Raw genomic sequence first — 20,788 nt, forward strand, 5'->3', positions numbered from 1 at the left:
GAAAATCAAACCTCATAAACTGCCCTGCTAGAGCTGGGAACCAATTTTTCTTTTTTTCCTTTTTTGATTGAAATGTTTTCAGACAGACACAGCTTTTCAGCTGAGAAGTAACACCGAAGAAGACGAGGCAGGGGAATTTTAATATGGTGAAGCAGCTATTGATGGGTTGGTATCACGTGGTACCCAGATGTCACCTCTGAGTCACTGTCAAACAGCATTTAATAAGTCTCTGAAGACCCCAGGATCAGTGGAAAGTGGATGGAAAACCAAGAAGATGCCTAAGCAGCATTTACCGGATCTCCACGGAGCCCACGGTCGCCTCGTTCTCCTCGTTCACCCTTGACTCCCTTATCTCCCTGTGGGAAGAGATGGAGAGTTAGGAAGAGCAGCTCCTGCTTGTTGAAAGCATCTCTGCCCAGCCCTCAATGCTGAGGGAAGCATGATGGCTTTCCACCCTCCTATGGCTCAAATCCACCTCTATGCCATCATTTAGCCCCACTGTAAAAGTGATTAAAGCCTACCCTCCTGCCAGAATATCCCTTCTCTCCAGAGGAGCCAGGCAAACCCTTGTCTCCCTAAAAAAAGAAAAATATTTTAAAATATTTGCCACTTCCAAGGTTCTTTTTAGATACTTCACTGAAGCATCGAGTCATTAAGAGAAAAACAGTTAAAATTACTGACCTCTTCTCCATCAATGCCATCCAGACCCATTTCTCCCAGTTCACCCTGTGGAAGAGAAGCAAGGGCAAATGCTTACTGAGAGAAAGGGGGATTGGGGAGGGGGACATTGATGTGCCACACACTCACACTCACTGCTGTGGCATGAGGAAATAGTTCCCTACCTTCTCTCCTGGAAATCCCCGAGAACCCTAAGGAGAAAGAAAAGAGAGTTATTTCACTTTTGTCCAGCTCATAGTGGAGAAGGAGGGCTGACACAGGACCATGACCAGGACAGGACTTCCCCTAATTTCTCTTATGTCAATGTTTGTCTTCAGCTGTCTCCCCAACGCTTGTGCCAAGATAAGATATGTGGGGCATGGGGGTTAATCTAGCTGATTCAGTAAAATATCTCACTCCTTAGCCACAATCCTTCCTTCACTGACTTTGTTTCTTTCTGCACCCGTTTTTATGTTAGTCCAGTGCCTTTGTCCAAGGCTGAACAGATTTTTAACAAGACTCAGTATCTCATCTGCAACTAATGGGCTTGGTTCATGCATTCCTCTTCTCCCTGCCAGAGGATCATGTGGTAAGAGCAAATGGTAGGAAACATCCCCTTAATTTCACTATTTCCCATTAATATTACATGTTTCACCACCTTTTCTGGCTTGGGGTGCAGCTGCTGTCCTGGACCATTAGCTGAAGGTTCCTCTTTAAAGCCTCAGCCATGGCTCACTTGTCTCTCTTTTCCCCAACAGCAGAGTTCCACCCACTCACTGTCCCAGCCCTGTGCCAAGACACGCACATCCATCTCTTCCCAAATCTTTCCCCCAGAGCCAGACTGCAGGAGATAGATCATCCCTGTCTATGGACTGAGCCTGGAGCTCCAGGGCTGCCTTTCTGCTCTTCATAGCAACACCAAAGCCACAACAGCCTCTGAAAGCCCTGGTGCCTGGCCAGGGGGACACAACCACTCAAGGGCACGTGGCAGAGGCTGTGTGACCTCCTAAACAGCAGGAATTACCCCTGGGGCACTCCCCCACTGGAAGGGACACTCTGGGTCTGCTCTGTGCAGGCTTGTTCCACACATACCTTTGTTCCTCTGTGCCCAGGGCATCCCTGGAAACCTTGTGTCCCGTTCACACCCGGTGGTCCACGTTCACCCTGGTGCACAGAGGGGAAAAAACAAGTCAGGAGTTGCCTGCTGAGCCTGTTTCTGTGGCTACCTGTCACCAGAGGTGTCTTGGAGGCACAGGAGCAGCAGGTTTTGCCACCCCACCATCTCTTTCCCACAACCTTCCTCATGTAGAGACCAACTGCAAGTCTTCATCATCATCCAGAGAGAAACATCCCAATCTCTCATCTGTGAAAGAGTTTTGAGAAACTTCTCTTTCAGAATTAAAATGATGAGACAAAGCCCTCAGAGCTCTGCACAGATGTCTAATCCCATCCTGACATTCAAGCCCCAGGAAAACATTGCCTGGCATGAGATGTCTCACAGCAGCTTTTGGCCCCTGCCTGTGCTGTAGAAAAAGCCATGAGCACCATCAGCCCCTTGGCCTCAGCTTCATCCCCTGGGAGCAATGCATGGAGGGATGTTTATTCCAGGGCTGACGTGGGATTCACACAGAGTTTGGATGAAAAGTGTTAGTAAGAATACACACTGGAGTCACATTGTCTGCTGTGTGATGGACAGGAACATCACTCTGGGTTCCACTTTTGGACTTATTCAAATCTTTCAGCTGCAGGTGGTAGGGATAACTTTGGCATAGACTGTGGATTGGATGAAGTTGAGGATTTTATTTGCCTTGGGGAATAGCACAGAGATGAGTCACATCAAATAATAGGAGATACTCCCTCTTCATCCTTCTCCAGCTATAGAGAAGCTCCCTACTGACTTTCTCTCAGGAGAAGCTGGGACCAGCAACTCAGCTGGTGTGGGAAACTCAGGGTTCTGCTGTCTCTTTTAACCCCCCATACACATTCCCAGGAGAAAAATGTTTGGAGGCTTTTCATTTAGTGGAACTTGGCTATGGTGGACAGGGGCAGTCACTCACCGGTCCTCCTTCATCACCAGGGTAGCCTCCGTAGCCAAGATCCCCTGTCACACCCTAGAAGACAGCAAAGAAAACTGTGATTTTCCTTCATAGTTCTGTGATTGATACTCAAGGTTCCCCTTGATAAGCACAAAGCAGCTGGTTGGTCATATGTGTTAATGAGAGATATAATCTCCTTTTGCTGTCCCTAAATGGTTTCACAGGACGCTTCACCTTCTCTTTCTAGATATTTATCCCTGCCCTCTTGGATGTTTTGCAGCACTGTGGGGAAAGGGAGGAAGAGCAACCCTCAATTGCTCTGCATGTCCCAGGGTCAGTTTTACAATGGGAGGAGTAAGTGGAGCTGATCTCCCCGTTAACATCACCCACTTCAACTACACACCCTGCAGGTCACCACCAGGTTCCTGTGCACAGCAACCCTTCATCCCCACATGGAGTGACCTACCTTTGGTCCTATAGGGCCTGGCACACCTCTGTCCCCTCTCTGTCCTGAGCACTTGCAGGGGACCTTGCAGCACGTCCTCTCTGCGATGTTGTCCTGCAGAAAAAATGAGAAGTGAAAGCATTAGAAACCTGCCAGAGCCCCAACATCTGATTTTGGACATCAGAGGGAAGGGTTTAAACAGAAACTACATGGGGCAGAATTTGTAAAGTGCATTTAGTAAGGCATCAGTCCCCAGAGCAGTGCCTGTCACTGAAAAGAGAAATCTCATCTCCAAAGAAAAAAATCCTGGCTGTGGAGCAGACCATGAGAAAGTCACTGCAGTGAGCAGCTCACCAGCAGCCTACAGGCTGAGGAGGAAAAAAAAAATGTTAAAAAGAATGATATGGACTCAGAGAAAACACAGCTTGGATTTACATCATCCAACAGAAGGAAGAGGGGAAAAAAATCACTTTTTTTGCCAAGTACATTGCTGGCTGCAAACGTTTCCTGCCAGCTTTGCACAGTTACATTTTGGAAGGATTCTCCTAGGCTGAACAACCTGGGGAGGGGCTGAGGACCAACTCTTATTCCAAAACCCAAGGCTCATTCACAAGTGGCTGCACTTTGATTTGTGGGGAAGGACCCAGCAAGGTTACCACAGGGACCAGTGGTTAAGCCCAATCCTATTAATTCTACTGGAAAAGGGGCTCAGTCATGCTGGTAGCAGCTAAGAAGTTGGGAGGAACTGGTCATACTGAGGTTGACAGCAAATTAAGTCAACACTCAAGAGAGACTATTGGGAAAGGAGTAAACCTATGAAGAAGAATCATGGAATGGGTTGGATTGGAAGGGATTTCAAAAGGTAACTGCTTCATTTGTTAAAAGCTTGCCTAAAATGCAGGCAGTGTATGAGATCAGGGAAAGAAACCTCGAAAGCAGCACTTCTAACAAGAGCTTCAGCACTGACCAGGCACGACAGGGCATTACTGTAAGGTTAAAAAAACCAGCAGTGTAAACACAGGCAGAGGGCGGGTTTTTGGCACCGCAGCTTTTGATGGCATCTTATCCCATCCCATTTGACCTAAAGCCACAGATGGAGTAAGGTTTCTTCAGGAGTGGGAAGAGAATGTGATCTGCTCTGAACTTTATTTGCTGTGGCATCTGTGAAAAGAGCTGACGTGGGGCAGGGAGGGGAGAGGAGCAGAGCCAAGAGGGTGTAATCCAGGCACAGCTCAGCCCCGCAGGAGATCCAGCCTTGGGCTTTCCTCCAGCATTACAAGGCAGCACTGCCTGTGCCAAGTTACTTACAAGCTGCTCTGCCAGCTCGAAATCCAAGTCCAGCAGATTAACTCTGAGTGGTCTGTTGTAGGTGAACCCACGGCCAAACTCCAGCTGCATCAGCCTGTCAAAGTTGGTCACTCGGTCCAGCCCGACGAAGATGAGAGCGTTGACTCCTGGCAGGGAGAAGCAGAAGGGGCTTTGTGATGGGGAGAGGCATTCCCTTGTGATAACACATCATTATCCACATCTTTGATTGCAAACAGAGCCTTTTCAGTAGAAAACAAGCATCTTCAGACACATCCAGTGTAAGCTGCTCACATGCTTAGGTGGCAGCAGGCGGCTAAACATCACAGGATGGCAGTGAAGAGCAGCAAGTGCATGTAGAACTCACAAAATCCTCAGCCCTTACTGTCAAAAGCAGATGGATTTAGGAGGAATGGTGGTAAAATGGGCTACATGTTAACATGGACTATAATCACTGGCTGGAAGACAAAAAAAAAATTACCTTCTGCGTGTAAAGTAGACGAAGCAGCCTCCAGCTGTTCTATTGGCTCATCTGCGCCATCAGTAAAATGGATTATGACCTGGAAGAGAAACACATTTCTGTCAGGACCCAGAATATTTCAGGTGTGGAACACAATCAGTGTGCAGCCTGAAGGGCCTTTTTCCAGTGCTTCATCTGAGTGAAGGTGAGGGAACCTGTACACCTTTTCCAGGCCATGAAGCTCTGCATTCCTGTTTCAGGTTCCTGTACATTCCTGCTCCTGCACAACATGCAGGTGTTGCTAGAGCAGAGCACGGGAAATATCTGGAGAGCAAAGATTTGCAGCTAAACAGTGCTTGTGGGAATGGGCTGCAGTGATGCTCATCAGTTGTCAGGACAGGACCTTGACAATGCAGGGAGAGTGCAGCAAACAAGTAGGACTTAAGTGACAAAATTTACAGTGAATAACTTCAATTAATCTAATTATTTAAAAAAATTGCAGTTTCTTTGCCAACTAAAGGACATCAGAAGTCAGCTTAGCTGGCCAATACCACCCCAGAGGGCTTGGCCTTGACTCACCTTGGTGCTGCCAGAGGGTGAGGACCGGAATTTGCTCAGGTAGGACCTCAGTGTGTTTGCCCTGAGGTAATAGCCCCCGCGGGTCCGCATGTCCAGGAACCTCTCCAAGAGCTCAGGACGGTACTCAGAGAAGTCCAGGCCCTCCACAGGTCCCCCCTGGGCCTGGGCCATGATGGCCACCCTGACATTGGGAGCCTGGTTGCCAGTGCAGCTGATCTTTTGCATCTGGGTTATCCTGTTCAGCACGGCCTCCACTCTTGACTCCAGAGCTCGCTGGGAGCTGAAGATGTTTTGTCCAGGCCCAACATCACTGACATCAAAGCCAATTATCACATCTAAGTCACAATCTGAGAGGAGAATGAAGAAAGAGGGAAGAGCAGTGTGATGATTTGTTTTCAAGTAATGGCTTTTCTAATTACTCTTCTAGTGGTTGATGAAGACACTGCATCAAGAACTGACACCACTTGCTGCACAAGTGCCTTCTGTTTCCTTTCACCTGGGAAAACTTGTGTTTTAATAACTTTCTTTTTTTTAATTTTAGCAAGGGGAGGAGCTGCCTAAACCAAGTCCAAGAGGAATTTGCATTTTCATCAGGCAGCTAAGACTCTCTCCAGCACATGGAAACCTGTCAGGAATTGTACAGTGTGCACCTCCTGCCTGTGCTCAAAGTGACGCTCAGAGAATCACAGGGGGGTATTTGAATTCTCTTTGATATTAGCCACACTGCCTGGTTAATATCTTAACCACACTTGGGATAAGTCAGTACACTAGCAGTGGTTTGCTTTTCCCATCACTCAGTTTTTCTTCTCAGCTGGAGCTGCTGATCAGTTCAGGGCTGTTGTGCCTCTCCTTCTGCTTCTCCAGAGATTCAGGAGATGCCTCTGCTCAAAGTCAGAGGGCTGAGCCATGGTCAGTCGAGCTGGGAGTAGGACTGGCTGTAATGTAGTAAGTAAAACCAGCTGCTGGGGGTCTGATCCGACAGCAATATCAGCTCACTTACTCACTATAATTTCCCTGCTTGGCTTCTGAAGTAGCCAAATCATGGAATTCCTTCTTAAGACAATTTTACCTTAAGCTACAACCACACGAGCCCTGATTTTTCCTCATATACCTGTCATGAGATCAGGTGGGTGTCCTGGATGATCTGGCAAGTGAAATTCTGTTTTTCTCCTCCATTGTCTAAAGGGGTTACAAGAGAGCTGGGTATAGGCTTTGGACAAGATTCTGGAGTGACAGCAGGGCAGGGTTGGGTAAGATACTGGGAAGAAATTCTTCCCTGCGAAGGTGGTGAGGCTGTGGCACAGGTTGCCCAGAAAAACAGTGACTGCCACATCCCCAGAAGTGTTCCAGGCCAGGTTGGACAGGGTTTAGAGCAACCTAAGATAGTAGAAGGTGTTTCTTGGCAGGGAATTTGGAACAGGATGGTGCTTGGGGTCCCCTCCTACACAAACTGTGCTAGACTTCTATGATTCTGTCATTTCTAGCATACCATGCATGCCTGAATGGCCAAAAATTCCAATTATATTGTAATAGGCACAGGAGGGGAAATAAGGACCATCACTTTTCATTTTATCAAGAAACAAGTTGGTCTGCCAAGATGATACAGGTATCATGTCCCTGTGAGTAAGTCCAAAGTGGGATTTAGTCTAAAGGCTAAATGTGGTGGTAGGAGGCCTGTGATTTAGTGCCTGGCTGTCACATCTGAAGTGAATTCCACCACCGTGTCACCTCTGTGGTGATGTTACTCCAGTCATCCTCAGGCTGGAGGCCATGGACAAGCAGCTGTTGTACCAAAAGCTTGCAGCCCCCATCAGACTCCTGGAGGAGGATTGAACCCATGCTGCACCTCAGGCCACAGGCAAAGAACGACAGTAGGAAAGACAAGTCCATCAAAACACACTGGATATTAAAAGTCACCCCGAGAATGGCCTGAGAACGCCATGAAGGGACCGCCCTTACCTCTTGTCACATCTGTTGATCCTGGGCACAGTCTCTCCTCCATGGCAGCTTCCAGGGTGACCAGGACCTGCTCGTTCAGCTCTGACAGCTCCTGGGCCGTGGATGCTCTGAAGCTCATGGCGCTCTCGCTGGCCAGCAGGCTGACCTCCTTCAGGTCGATGTTCCTCACGCCGACGGCGAACACCTTGACGCCTTTCTGCGTGATTTCCAAGGAGGCCCGAGGCCCGTCGTCCGTGGACTTCCCGCCCGTGACGATGAAGGCGATCTGGGGCACCCTCTGGTCAATCCGGCTGCCGGCCTCCTTCACAAAGTGTCTCTCCTGGATGTGCCTGATGGCCGCGCCCGTGTTGGCCACCCGCCCGCCTTTGTAGATGACTTTGTTGATAGCGTCCAGAATCTGAGCTTTGGTGGAGTGGTCCTTGAGGAAAAACTCGTCAGTGACGTCCGAGTTGTACTGGGCCAGTCCTACCTGGATAGAGTCGCCGTCCCTGTAAATGGCGTCCACCACGGAGTAGACAAACTGGAGAACTTCCTGGAAGTTATCTCTGCCCAGATTGATGGAGCCGTCCAGCAAAAACACAATGTCAGCCTGCTTTTTGCCTCCTGAGAAGGTTGCAAAGAAAACATGACTGTTAGTAATTGTTTGCAGCATCTTTAACATTTAAGCTGCTTGGGGCTTTGTGAAGTAGTAAATTTCATTTGCAAATGAAATCTCTCTCCTTTCTACCATTTTAGTTTCATTGGCCTCTTGCAGGATTTTACATCCATACAAGAAAATGTTTGTATAATACTTCAAGCAGCATTACTTGTGATAGGCACCCTCATCTCCTTTCAAATTTAATTGTATTCTTCCTAACTCAACAACTTCAAAGAGGTCTTTTAATCAATGCAACTAAAGGTTTGGGAATCAAAAGGTGTTAATACGGAATCATTTTCACTTTTATACAAATACCATCTTATACTCTGTTCAGCAAAGTTTTAAGGATGAATAGCAGCCTTACCAGGTAGGAATGGTCCAGGTGAGTCTGTTGGAGGTATGGGGAGCTCGTCAAGAATGTTCTGCACCCTCTGTTCTAAGGTTGAGAGTCCTGTGAAGTCCTGTACCACAAGCACGCGCCCAGGATCGTTGGTAATGACCTGCAGCTGGTCCCTGTCCACATTCCTGGCTCCAACACCCAGAGGCTTGATGTTTGTGGAAGTGATCACTCTGGCAGGCCTGTCCACGTCATCCTGGGACCGGTCTCCAAGGATGACCACCAGGTGCTGGGGCACTCCATCTTCTATCCTGCTCCCTGCTGACTTGATGAAATAGTTCTTCACCACAAAGTCCAGGGCTTTGCCAGCGTTCAGGGGGGACCCACCCCTAAGCCTCAAGCGGCGGATGGCTTCCAGGACGGCATTTTTGGACTTGTGGGTCTTCAGGTAGAACTCAGGGAAGACACCATTGCTGAACTGCACCACCCCAATCCGCACTTTGTTTGGCCCCACTTCGAGCTGCTGAACAATCCTGCTGATGAAATCCCGAATGTGAGCAAGCCCATCCTGCCGAACACTGTCAGAGCTGTCAATGAGGAAGACGATGTCCTTTTCATCTCCAGAAACATCTGTGGGGAAGCGAGAAGAGAGGAAATAATTGGTGTGCCAAGACTTTGCTTAAGCTTTGCTGGAGGATTCTGTGCCATCTGCTGTCATGTGAGGTAAAACCACGTGGCATATTTTGGCCAACTTTATGCGTGGTGCTTTGGGGAGCCTCTCCAAAAGGGCTTGTGTGCAAGTCAGAATGTGTGTCTGCCTAGTATTTGAAGCATGCACTACTCAGAGCCTTATCTGTTTCATTCATTAACACTCTTGTCTGTCTTTGTAAATGTTTCCAACTTTATTTTGCCCCAGATTTATGCCTGTTTCCTAGAGAGCTGCTAGGTGGGAATAGGCAATTTTATACATTGTGAATTTGAATTGAAATTGCTCCAAATCAGTGTCATGTTTAGGTACTTAACTTGAAAATCATAGGTTATAATGTATTTAGATACTTGGGTAGAATTGCCATCTATCTAAAGCTTTCCTCCCAAAATTGTGCACATGCTATGACTTTGGTTTTAACTAAGGAAAATCTTGACTTAAAGAGAAGGTCTTTTGGGCAACATTTGTTTGAGTAGCTGCCCAGATAGAGCCAGTGCCTTACCTATGGGGGGTTGCACATCTCCCAGCAGCCGCCTGATTTGGTCCACAGTCAGCGTTTCAATTGGAGTCAGCAGCTTCTGCTCTAGGCTGGGCAGCTCCTGGAAGCTGGAGACTTGGAATACATATTCAGGACTAAGGGAAATCTGTATCATCTCTTCAGTATCCACATTCTTTGCTATCATCATAGGCGCCACGCCCACTTGCTTGACTTGGAGGGACGGATACTCAAAGTCATCGTCGGACTTGCGGGAGGAGAGGATGACCAAGAACTGCGGGACTCCCTCCTCTATGCGGCTCCCGGAGGGCCGGGTGAAGATGGTCTTGGCCACAAACTCCAGGGCCTCCCCCACGTTCACCAGCTGGCCGCCTTTGGACCGCAGCTGCCTCACGGCGCTCTGCACCTCGTCCTTGGTGGAGTGGGTGTTGAGCAGGAACTCCACGTGGGGATGCTCGCTGAACTGCACCACCGAAATCCTGGTGGTGTCGATGCCCACGTCCAGGTTGCTCACGATCCTCCCGATGAGGTCGCGGACCAGGTAGAACTCCTGGGCGGCGTAGCGGGAGCCGTCAACCAGGAACACGACGTCCCTCTTCACACCCGCTGCGGGAGAGAGGCATTGGTCAGAGGGAGCACCAGGAACTGCTCATGGGGAGCAGCTAAGCTCGTCAGCTATGCCATTGACCTTGCCTCTGGCCATGGGGATGGAACTCGTTGTGTCCCTGCCTGGGATAACTCCTGGGAGTGCCAGCAGGAAGCTCTGGGTTCAACCCAGAGACACGACCAGTCTGCTGGGCACATCCCAGGGGGTGCAAGAACAGCAACTTCCAGAGTAAAGGAAGCAAGAGGGAGCAATGGGACACCCGGAACAATAATTCCTTGTGAGATCTCCACCCAAGAAAATGTAGCCTGGTGGTAGTCCTTACTCAGGACAGGTTGTTTTACATTCAGAGCCACCCCTCTTTCTTTGGTTTTGCTCTCTAGGAAAGATTCTATCCTATTATTCTCTCAGCTTCTGCCTTTTCAGAATGGCTTTTTGATTCCTAATAGAGTGTTCTCTGCAGTGGTAGTTCACGTAATTCAGAGCCTGAATTATTGCAGAATATCTCTGATAAATGGGTATGGAGGAAGTGGTCTGGTTTAGAAGGGAATGAACAAACATAGTAGAACAGTGAATTTCTAAGGGACTGATCTGGGGTGGATACTCTTCATCCCAGGCGTACGCTGGCTGGATATCATTCCAAGGGAGACCAGAAATGTAAGATCTGATCCTTCTCCTGATGCCCGCTTCCAATTTCCCTTTCCCCGGTGAATGAGGGAGGCAAAAGTAGGAAAAATCAGCATGTCTTACATTTAGCAGAAAGCTGACCTTGATTAATAGTAGTGTGAAGGTGTGGCACACACCTAATGCCACACTTAATGATACAATTTCCATTCCAGAAGGAATGGCATGGATTTAAAATCCACTTAAAATAAGATTAAGGCAATAGCATTCACTTTGTGGGTCTTCCATGTGTATACAGCACAGACCACCTCGAGAGGCTGGGCTTAAAGGTGGCTCAGTTTAATTGCACAGCTCCTATCAACCCTGAGTGCACCAACAGGGAGACCATGACAGAGTTTTAGCCCTGACCATCTGTGCTTTTCTCAGTTTGTGTTGCAGCCATGATGTTACTAAACATCATATTTTGCCACTGGCTCTCAGTGCAGACACAAACACCTCCTCACCTGGGCTGGGTGATGTAAAAACCAGGTCAGGGGCAAGAGATTCTATCTCCTGCTTGGTCAGCCGGATGACTCTGTTGGAGACGACCTGCTGCACCGAATCCAGCTGGCTGAAGTCGGGCACAGAGATAGCAAAATCTGGGAGGAAGGAAATGGTCTGCAGCTCTGTGAGGTCAGCATTTCCAATCCCAATGCCGAAGGGCACCGTGCCGCTCGTCTTCAGGACCACTGAGGGCCTCCTGACATCGTCCTGGGACCGGTCAGCGGTCAGCACGATCAGGAACTGCGGGACGCCCTCCGCTATCCTGCTGCCGCTCGACACCGTGAACACGTTCTTGATGAGATAGTCGAGGGCTGCCCCGGTGTTCAGAGGAGAGCCTCCCATGAGCTTCAGCTGCTGGATGGCGCTGACGAGATCTGCTTTGTCCTCGTAGGTGTCGAGCAGGAACTCGGGCTGGATGGTGTTGCTGTACTGCGCGACGGCCACGCGCACCTTGTCGCGGCCGACGTCCAGGCTCTCCACGACTCTCTGCACAAACGTCTTCAGCAGAGGGAAACCTCTTCTGACGCCATCCGAGCCATCGATTAGGAACACCACATCCTTCTTGTCACCTCTCTCAACTACTGTTTGAGACAAGTAAGGGGAAGGGGAGGGGAAAGTGAGATTCTTTTTTGCAGTTGTTAATATTCTCCTCATACATGGAAGGAGCGTGAAGCTCGGGGAGAGGAAGGCGAGGCATCAGGAAAAGTGGTTTGGTTCCTTTGCCAGCGGATGCAACCCCTGGTGGGGAGGCAGATGGGTGGAAGTCGGTGGAAAGTGACATTCCATGCGTTTCCCACCGAATCATAGAATCAGAGACCCACAGGAAACAGGGTGCCAAGGGACTTCTGGGTGCCATCTCCTACTCGAGGCTGGGAGAAGCCAACAGCTCCCAGGGGGTGTGGGAAGGTGACGTGCTGCAATATGCAACAGGAGCCTCGGATCTTTTGTTCCCAAGAAACAATGAGTTTCTGGATTAAATGGCATAAGGGAAGTGCTCACAGAGAGATGGTGAGGAGAGGGAAAGAAAAGATTTTCTGATGCATTACTGAACTTATAAATACTTCTGAAAAAAATTAAGAAATTGCTGGAGAGGACATCCAGCTGAAAATGCTGAAATGCTCTTCTAAAATGCTAGGTACTGATCTTTAAGGTTTTTTCCTTTTCTATCTTCAGGCAGGAAAAACCATGCTAACTGTGACCAAACTATTCTTCTTTTTAAAAAGTCAAACAAAAAACCACAAAGAAACAAATAAGAAAAAAATCTCAAAATCAAAAGCATGAAGTGTCAAAGATCAGAGAACTTTGACCTGTTATGCTACTGACCAACAGAATTGGAAGGTTTTATTTAGCCAAGCAGAAAGCATCACTGCCTCTAAAACACAGCAACTGCTGGAAGATATCCCAAAAAGGATTGTTGGCTTGTTTAGAGCAAGGTCCAGTGGGACAAGCAGGAGCATGATCTGCCCCTCTGAAGAAAATATTGATTATCTACTTAGGAATGCTCAGCCATATAAAGAGTTAAAAGGGCAGTTGAATTCTTAATGCAGAGTTCATATCAAATTTATTTCCTAAGAGGATTGTTGGAAGCCTGGTGGGTTAATGCATAGGACAGGAATATTAATGTAGGTGGGAAGAGGGAGCAGACATTGCCTGGTGTATCCTAGTTTCATATACTTCCTCTAAAGTTCAGGAACAATGGAAAAGTCCCAGTAAAAGACCCTGTGTATCAGATAAAGAAGAAAAAAATTGGTTTCTCCTGTGGAATGGATGTCTTTTAGCCAAGAAAACTAGGAAAACTGGGTGGATACAGCTATCCCTGAGCAAATAGCACAAGTATTAATAGTCCTTGCTGGTGAAAGGGATTCCAAATGGTCTGGGTAAGACAGAAATGGTTTTAAAAGTGAGTATGGAATTCAAGAGCACTGATTGCACAAGTCTTGGTTGAGACAGAAGCTGCACAAATATGGGAAAGGTCATGAATCCGCATGGAAAGGACAGGGTAAGAGATGGCAGGGGATGCCATTGTCACACTCTGGTATTTGGAGCAGGCTGATGTTGGGAACATAAGGGTGAAAATGTAAAAGAAAACCTACAAGGAAGGATTGAATGAGCTGGGTACACAGCTGGTGACACAAGGACAGAGACAAGACCTATGTGTCAAGCCTAAAGCAGATGAAAAGGCTGCCACACAAAATTTGGGAGCAAGCTGGCACCTGTGTCCTCCTCAGGTTGAAGGAGATGTGGAAGGCTTGAACTGTGACTAGGGAGACAGAATTGTGACTTGAAGGGAAAGTGTTGTCTGATAAAAGCAGTTGAAGAGAGTGGTTATGGAATCTGGGAAGTCTCCCCCAAAGGGTTTCCAGAACAGATTAGATCAAAGTAATCTAGTTCTGGGCAAAAAGATCCTGCTGGGCACAAGGGCATGTAGCAAATGGCACCCTGAGATTCCTTCCAGCCCTATTTCTTTTTTATGTTTCTATGATTCTAAGTCCATCTGCCCTTTTACAGAGAGAAGATATGGATGTTATTACACTTTTCCTTGTTTCCTCCTCCTGTTGGGAGACAAGCTCCAATTAGGGCTGCCTCAGGAAATCACACAGCTGGACGTGCGTAATTTCCAGTACTGTGGTGTGAATTTATTGCTGTGGCCATGTGATTCTTTTGAAGACTTTAAAAAATATTCTTGAATAAATCCATCTCATTTACTGAGCTTGAGTGGTAACTGAGTCAAGAGCATCTGATTTATTGGTGTGTCTGTAGAAAATGTAGAAACTGCCATCATATCCTGGAAGGGATAACAGAGCAAGAGTGAATCCAGTGTGCTGGATTCCACTTCTCCAGAAAAGGGAAGATGGCAAGAGAACTTGAGACAAGCCAGTATTTGCTTCTTTTAGCCCTTGCCCAGCATTGCACATTGATTAATGCAACATCTCTGGGGCAACAACATCCTTTATTTCAGGTTTGTCCCATATTCTACACACTGGAAACAGCACCAGCTGCAGCTCTTGCAGCTGAGCAAAGGCATTTTACCCACTTATCATTAAATTTTGGTTTGGCACTTCACGCTTTGCTGGATCAGAGTGTGAGCAGAGGAAACTCCAAGTACAACAGCAGTTTCTACACAATCATTTTAAACACCACCAGACCCAAATGCTCCAGTTACCAACGGAGTGGGCATGTAAGTCATGTCTTTCAGCCTCTTGGAAACCCAAGGCTCCCTGTACCTGTTGGCTGAAGCTGGACTGTTCTCAGCAGGTTGACTATGTTCGGCTGAAGCTCTGAAATCCGTTGGAGGGATTCGACGTTCAGAAGGAATTGCGGGGCATAAACAATCCTCTGCAACTCTGTGAGGTCAGCATTTTTGGCTTTGATACCAAAGGTCACAACTCCAGCTTGCCTCAGATCACTTGATGGCTTCTCCACATCGTCATTTGATCTCCCAGCCAAAAGGAGGATCAAAAACTGAGGAACCCCTTCTTCGATCCTGCTTCCAGCTTCCCTCACAAACAGCGTTCTTATAGCTTCTTCAATTGCAGCTCCAGTGTTCAGTGGCTTCCCACTTTTAAGCTTCATCCTTTTCACTTTGAGAAGCATGTCTTGCTTGGATGAGTATTCAGCAAAGTCAAATTCGACTTGGATGGTGTCACTGAACTGAGCTACAGCGACTCGCGTGGCATCAGAGCCCACGTTCAGGTCAGAAATGACTTTGTGTACAAAATCCCGGACGGGAGGAAAGGTGCCCAAGAGGTTGGTTGAGCCATCAATCAGGAATAAAACATCTTTCTTGCTTTCTAGAATAAATTCACAAATGAAAAGAGAGGGGGGGAAAAAAAGAAATGAAAGCATTTTTCTTCTTGCATGCCATCCTAGAAAATCGTCTACGTGTTAGCTGGGATTCAATCTTTCAGAATTCTCATTTACCAAAGTATTCAAAGTCTGCAGAACTATACAGTATCTGAGGACGAAGGGGAAGGAAGGACATGTCTACTCTAAGACTCAATAAATTGGGACACCAGATGGAAATATTGTCTATTGTACTACAGATCACATCATGAACTGGCTGATTCGGTGATGTTTAAGCTCTAGCAATACATTGACAATACAGACAGGAAGTAAAGCAGCAGTGGAGGGTTGGTTGGGGTTTTTTTCTGTTTAAAGGCTCAGTAAACAACAAATAGACAGTTCATGCACATGTACACAAAGCATTTTCTGGATCTTCTCCTGCTTGCATCACAAGGAGCATCTAAAGCCATAAAAGCCTGTTTCAATTTTATACTCTCTTGATTTCACTGAATACCCAAGACAAACCCAAGCTTCTTGTACCTTCATATTAATCTTAATGGTCTCCATTCCATGCTAACCCATCCCAGTTGTCCTTATGTCTTCGTGGGCACATAACGACAATAATGGAATTTGCTAGAAAATACCTGCTTAAAAAGGGTTAAACTTGCCAAAAGCCCTTGGGTTTTATATTGGAGGATAACTTTGAGTTTCTGGAGTCAAATCCAGCCTCTGTGACAGCCTAATGACATCACTTTGACCAGAAGTGGTGCTGGGGATGGATTTGTCCACCTGTTCCTGGCTAGATCTCTGATCCTCTGTGCTCTTTGGCATGAATTTAAGCTTTCCACACCACTTCTTGTGGTCAAAATCTCATACTCCCATTGCCTGATTTAGTGCAAATGATGCATTTACAGGTTGTGGCCCTGGGAACAGCAAGGGAACACCAGAGTCAGTGACTGATGGGCACAGACTCACTCAGGTCCTGACCTACCAAAAGACTTAAAACAGTACTTTTGAGGTGTGGTAGCCACGACTTGAACAAAATTAAGAGCTTCCAGTGTCAGGCCATGTATTCACAGAATCATAGAACGGTTTGGTTTGGAAGAGACCTTAAAGATCATCAAGTTAAGCACAGCCATGACCACTTTGATGACTCAGGGCTTGGACACGTGTCTAGGTGTACAATGGAAACAAGAAATTCACTTAAAAAGGTTTAACTTCATGCAGCCAGCATGCAGGAAGGTGGGTATTACCTGTTGGGGCGAGTGGAACCTCTTCCACACCTCCACTAACATATGTTGTTATGGGCTTATTTAACTCCTGGGGTAAAGCTGCCAGAGCACTGAAATCATCCATAAAATACACCATTCTTGGATTAAAGGCAATCTTTTCAAGCTCTGCCTTATCCGCATTCCTAACGCCGACAGCAAACGTCAGCACTCCGGCCCGAGCTAATTCATTGGAAGCTTGGAGGAAGGGGTCAGCAGAGCTCCCTGCCGTCACCAGGACCAGCACCTGGGGCACTTGTTCATTAATCCTGCTCCCACCGGCCTCCGTGAAGTGGTTCGAGAGCACAAAGTCCAGCGCGGAGCCGGTGTTGAGCACCGACCCCCCCTTGGGCCTCAGCTGCCCCAGGCGCTGGATTATGTCAGGTTTGGTTTGGTAGGAGTACAGGGAGAACTCGGTTTTGGGGCTGTCGCTAAATTGCACTAAGCCAACTCGTGTTTTGTCACTGCCGACATCAAGGTAGTTAACTAGGGTGGCAACAAAGTCCCGCACAAAGGGGAAGTTGGCATTTCCGACGTGGAGTGATCCATCCAAAAGAAAGATGATATCCCTTTTGGTTACTTGAACTGCGGTAGAGCACAGAAAACAACGTGAGACATCAACAAAAACGGGAGATTTTTTGTCATGTGTGCATGCAGCGTACGCCATACACGCATGTGAACTGTGTTAGGGAGGGGAGAGAGAGAGGGGAGCAAGGGTGTGATCAGCACAGAAGCAACAAGGACCTTGCTGGAAACGGCTGAATTGGGCAGGGAAGGATTAGCAGCTCTTTTAAATGTCAGGCTCAACAGCTACCTGAGGATACCTGCCTTCTTGAAGTCTGCACTTTACTGTCTGTTGTTACAGACATCCCTTTTGCGGGTTGTTGGAGGGGGAGAAGTTTCCTACTTTTGGCAGTAAGCAGCCAGCTCTTGGTTTCTTTTTTTAAGGTTAAATCCTTCCTGGGCTATCTCCAAGCATCTGAGCTCCAGGACATAGGTCTACACCCCAAAGACACCACAGGGTCATCACCCTGTGCTCTTTTTTTGGCTCTAACACCAAAATGCCAAGCTTTTAAATAGAATCTCTGAGAGCTGATGTCATCCAAGGCATCCCTCTAGATGCCTTCCTCCAAGCGAGTTATTCATGGTTTTATTTATGCCCTTTGCTAATTCTGCCCATTCTATTTCTGCTTAAAGCATTTCTGGCTGGGTTCATCCATTTTCTAGCTTGCCTTCTCCCTGTAAGCTTGATGCCCAGTGTATAAAGTATATAAATACTGAGCTCTTCAGAACAAAAAGGGCTCTTTGGAATACAGGGATGGTTCTCAGATTTTACAGAGAGCCTTGGCTTTCTGTATTTTTTAATTTTTTCCAGAAAAGTGCCATTCAAGGCCCAAAGTGAGAAAATAATGCAGTTTAAATGCAACTGCCCAGTGTCAAAATCAGATTTGTTACTACCAATAGTAATTCGTAGGGGTAGGATATGATCCCTTTCTTATTATGTATGTGAATAGCTGTGAGCACAAAAAAAAAGACTGGAAAAAGAGAGAAGCTGCATGAATGACCTTTAAGGAACAAGAAAACACAGGAACATTTTAAATTTACATTTAAAAATAAACACGTCAGGTTTGGTGTATAGCCATGCAAAATTGTATTAGCTGGAAACACACTCTGAAACAAAGCTTATTAAATGATAAGTCCTGTGATATTCATCTTCATTAAGGACAAATATTGGCCAACTGATTTCAAAATGTCTTCTTGTCATGTAAATTCATGTAAATGCTCTAATTCTTTCAGGATTCTTTCCAAACATTCTGATTCTTTTCCACTGTGGTTTATAATTTCAAATTACGTGAGAAACGAGAAAAAATACAGACACGATTCCAAGGCTACTTAAGCCAATGGGAACCTTATTGATCTTACTGGGAGCTGAAAGAAATCCTGTTTTTCTAATGTTCATATGCGATGAGACAGAAATACAAGGTTCAAATATGATCTAGTGCAACAAGGATTTCACCTCAAGCATCTTTATTGTGAAGAAATCCTGAGAAATTTGGTATAAAATATCTATGCACCTGGAACATCTCTTGAAATGCAGGGGGAACTTCCTCAAAAGACATGAGCCTATCACTTGGTTTCTTCCAAAGTCTACTGATGGCAAGGCAATGGCAAAGACAACTAATAAGAGTACACTGGCTTTGTGGAGCTTTGGATCATCTCCTAAACAGATTAAATGAAAATCAACACTGAAATATCCTTGCATGCCTCTTAGGGCTTGAGCTGAGTAAATCATAAGAAAATGAAACAAGTTCTTAAAGGGTGAGTTTCAGTCCAACAAATTCTGAACATCTCCACAAACAAATTGGCTTAGGTTCTTTACAGCCCAAATAAACCTCTACTTTCCTGAGCAAACCCCCACTATGGATGATTCCCAAACTGAAAAAGAGACATTAACATTCACAGGTGTTCCATTCCTAGGCTACACAAACTCTATGAAGAGCAAAAGCCTCCACTGAACAATTTGGGTACCTAACTAGTAAAGCACATCTTCCATATCCAGGCCTTTAGATGTTGGTGACAAAAATCAGAACAGGACAAAAACCTCCAGTAGGGAATAAAGCTGTAACAAGGGATAAAGCTGTAACAACAACCATGCTACCCAGTTCACTGACCTGCTCATGCACTCACATTTAACCAGGCTGGAACATGCATTTGATGCGCTTTTTCCCATTGTCTCTACATGTTATAGGATCAGAATTGGCAAACTTATAAACCACACCTTGTTAATTAGAAAAAGGCCGTTAATTACCTGGCGGTGGCTCTGGGACAATCACTCCTCCAGAGAGTGTCCGGATAGGTGACAGCACCTCAGGAAGGATGGCTTGCATGAACTGCAGGCGGAAGTCGTTTGGGTTGAACACGAAATCTCGCTCGTGAGCGATTTCTTGGAGCTCTGCCAGGTCAGCATTTCTGGACCCAACGGCAAGGGTCACGATCCGGTTCCTTTTCATCTCCTCTGCAGCTTGGTCAACAGCATCCCTGGACTTACCCCCAGTGATGAGCACCAGCATGGGCAGCACCCCTTCCTCCATCCTGCACCCGGCAGCACTGGTGAAGAAGTTGTTCCTCACAAAGTCCAGTGCCGAGCCAGTGTTGAGCACCGTGCCACCCATGAGCTTCATCTTCCTCACATTGGCCATCACATCCTTTCTGGTCTGGTGGGTGTTAAAATAAAACTCTGGCTTCACAGTGTCTGCGTACTGTGCCACCGCCACTTGGATCAGGTCGGGTCCAACCTCCAGCCTTTGGACAATTTTGGCAACGAAATCACGAATTGCGTTAAAGGGGGCGGGCCCCAAAGCAGTTGAGCCATCTATCAGGAAGACTATATCCTTCTTGTTCACTTCAATAACTGCAAGTAACACATGAACATCATGTTAGCCTTCAAAACACTCTGCATCAATTCTATGTCAACAGCTCAGACATGTTCATGACCTCTTGTTTGCTTGGAGTACTGTTACTCTCAATGCCTTTGAAAAGGTCTTGCTTTCCAAACAAAATTTTTTTTTAGGCTCTAGCAGAGGACAAATAGTCAATCTGACTGGTTCCCATTTCTAAAACACCCAAGAGTTGCAAAACTGTGATTTTTACACATTTGAATATTAAAATACATGTACATGTCAAAGCAAGAATGAAGGCAGTAAGGAGAAATCTTGGCACTCAGAGATAAAGGAGATAAAGGAGAGATCTTGGCACTCTTGATACATGAGATAAATTAAGCAGGTGATGGATGCTCCTTCTATCTGCACAGGAACCACTTGAATGGTGGTGGTTTGACACGAGAAGTATTAGGTTCCTGAGAGCCATGAGACAAGGGAAGAACAGTCTCCACCTACTCAACATACCTGGATTTTGGGTCTTCTCATCCTAAATCTTATTCCTGATCTAACAAAAACAAGTTATGTTTTTTCTTGGCACAGCTGGCCCAGTCATGGATGAGCTGGATCATGTTCTGATGGCCATGTCTTTAACAAACAGTTTCCCTGGCTTGTAGCTTCTGAAACATTATTATTCAAGATGGCACAGGACACAGAAAGGACACAATTAGATTTCCAGTTCCCTAGCTAAGTCTGAAGAACAATAGTTAGGGAGGGAAAAAAACCCTGTTGTGTGGCAGTGGAACCAAAACATCATGATATTTAATAAAGCAAATATATTTCTTTAAAAAGTAGATATTAACGAGACCAATATGATTGTGTTAACAGCATTATACATTATTATCATGGTCCCTAATCTTAAAACCATCTTTTAGACAAATCCTCTCACATCATCACCTCCCTGATTTCATG

The 20,788-nt window shown here is 46.4% G+C and overlaps 1 protein-coding gene across 13 annotated transcripts in view; it reads right to left on the reverse strand.

The window, feature by feature from the left end:
• The window catches only part of COL6A3 (collagen type VI alpha 3 chain), a 56,981-nt gene that overhangs the window by 18,586 nt on the left and 17,607 nt on the right, over positions 1-20,788 (reverse strand). For 9 of the 13 annotated variants that reach the window (XM_056495748.1, XM_056495747.1, XM_056495741.1 and 6 more), the window contains 17 exons: positions 19,249-19,851; positions 16,425-17,024; positions 14,613-15,179; positions 11,349-11,969; positions 9,624-10,223; positions 8,443-9,045; positions 7,442-8,044; positions 5,483-5,829; positions 4,925-5,003; positions 4,447-4,592; positions 3,160-3,252; positions 2,715-2,768; positions 1,750-1,821; positions 843-869; positions 682-726; positions 522-575; positions 294-356 (listed from right to left, as the gene is read on the reverse strand). In XM_056495748.1, coding sequence (XP_056351723.1) covers positions 294-356; positions 522-575; positions 682-726; positions 843-869; positions 1,750-1,821; positions 2,715-2,768; positions 3,160-3,252; positions 4,447-4,592; positions 4,925-5,003; positions 5,483-5,829; positions 7,442-8,044; positions 8,443-9,045; positions 9,624-10,223; positions 11,349-11,969; positions 14,613-15,179; positions 16,425-17,024; positions 19,249-19,851 — 5,177 coding nt within the window. The remainder of the gene's footprint in view (positions 1-293; positions 357-521; positions 576-681; positions 727-842; positions 870-1,749; positions 1,822-2,714; positions 2,769-3,159; positions 3,253-4,446; positions 4,593-4,924; positions 5,004-5,482; positions 5,830-7,441; positions 8,045-8,442; positions 9,046-9,623; positions 10,224-11,348; positions 11,970-14,612; positions 15,180-16,424; positions 17,025-19,248; positions 19,852-20,788) is intronic. The other 4 variants (XM_056495749.1, XM_056495754.1, XM_056495752.1 and 1 more) reach the window with 2 other exon arrangements.

Source organism: Oenanthe melanoleuca, chromosome 7 (genome assembly GCF_029582105.1).
Source record: "Oenanthe melanoleuca isolate GR-GAL-2019-014 chromosome 7, OMel1.0, whole genome shotgun sequence".
NCBI lineage: Eukaryota > Metazoa > Chordata > Aves > Passeriformes > Muscicapidae > Oenanthe > Oenanthe melanoleuca.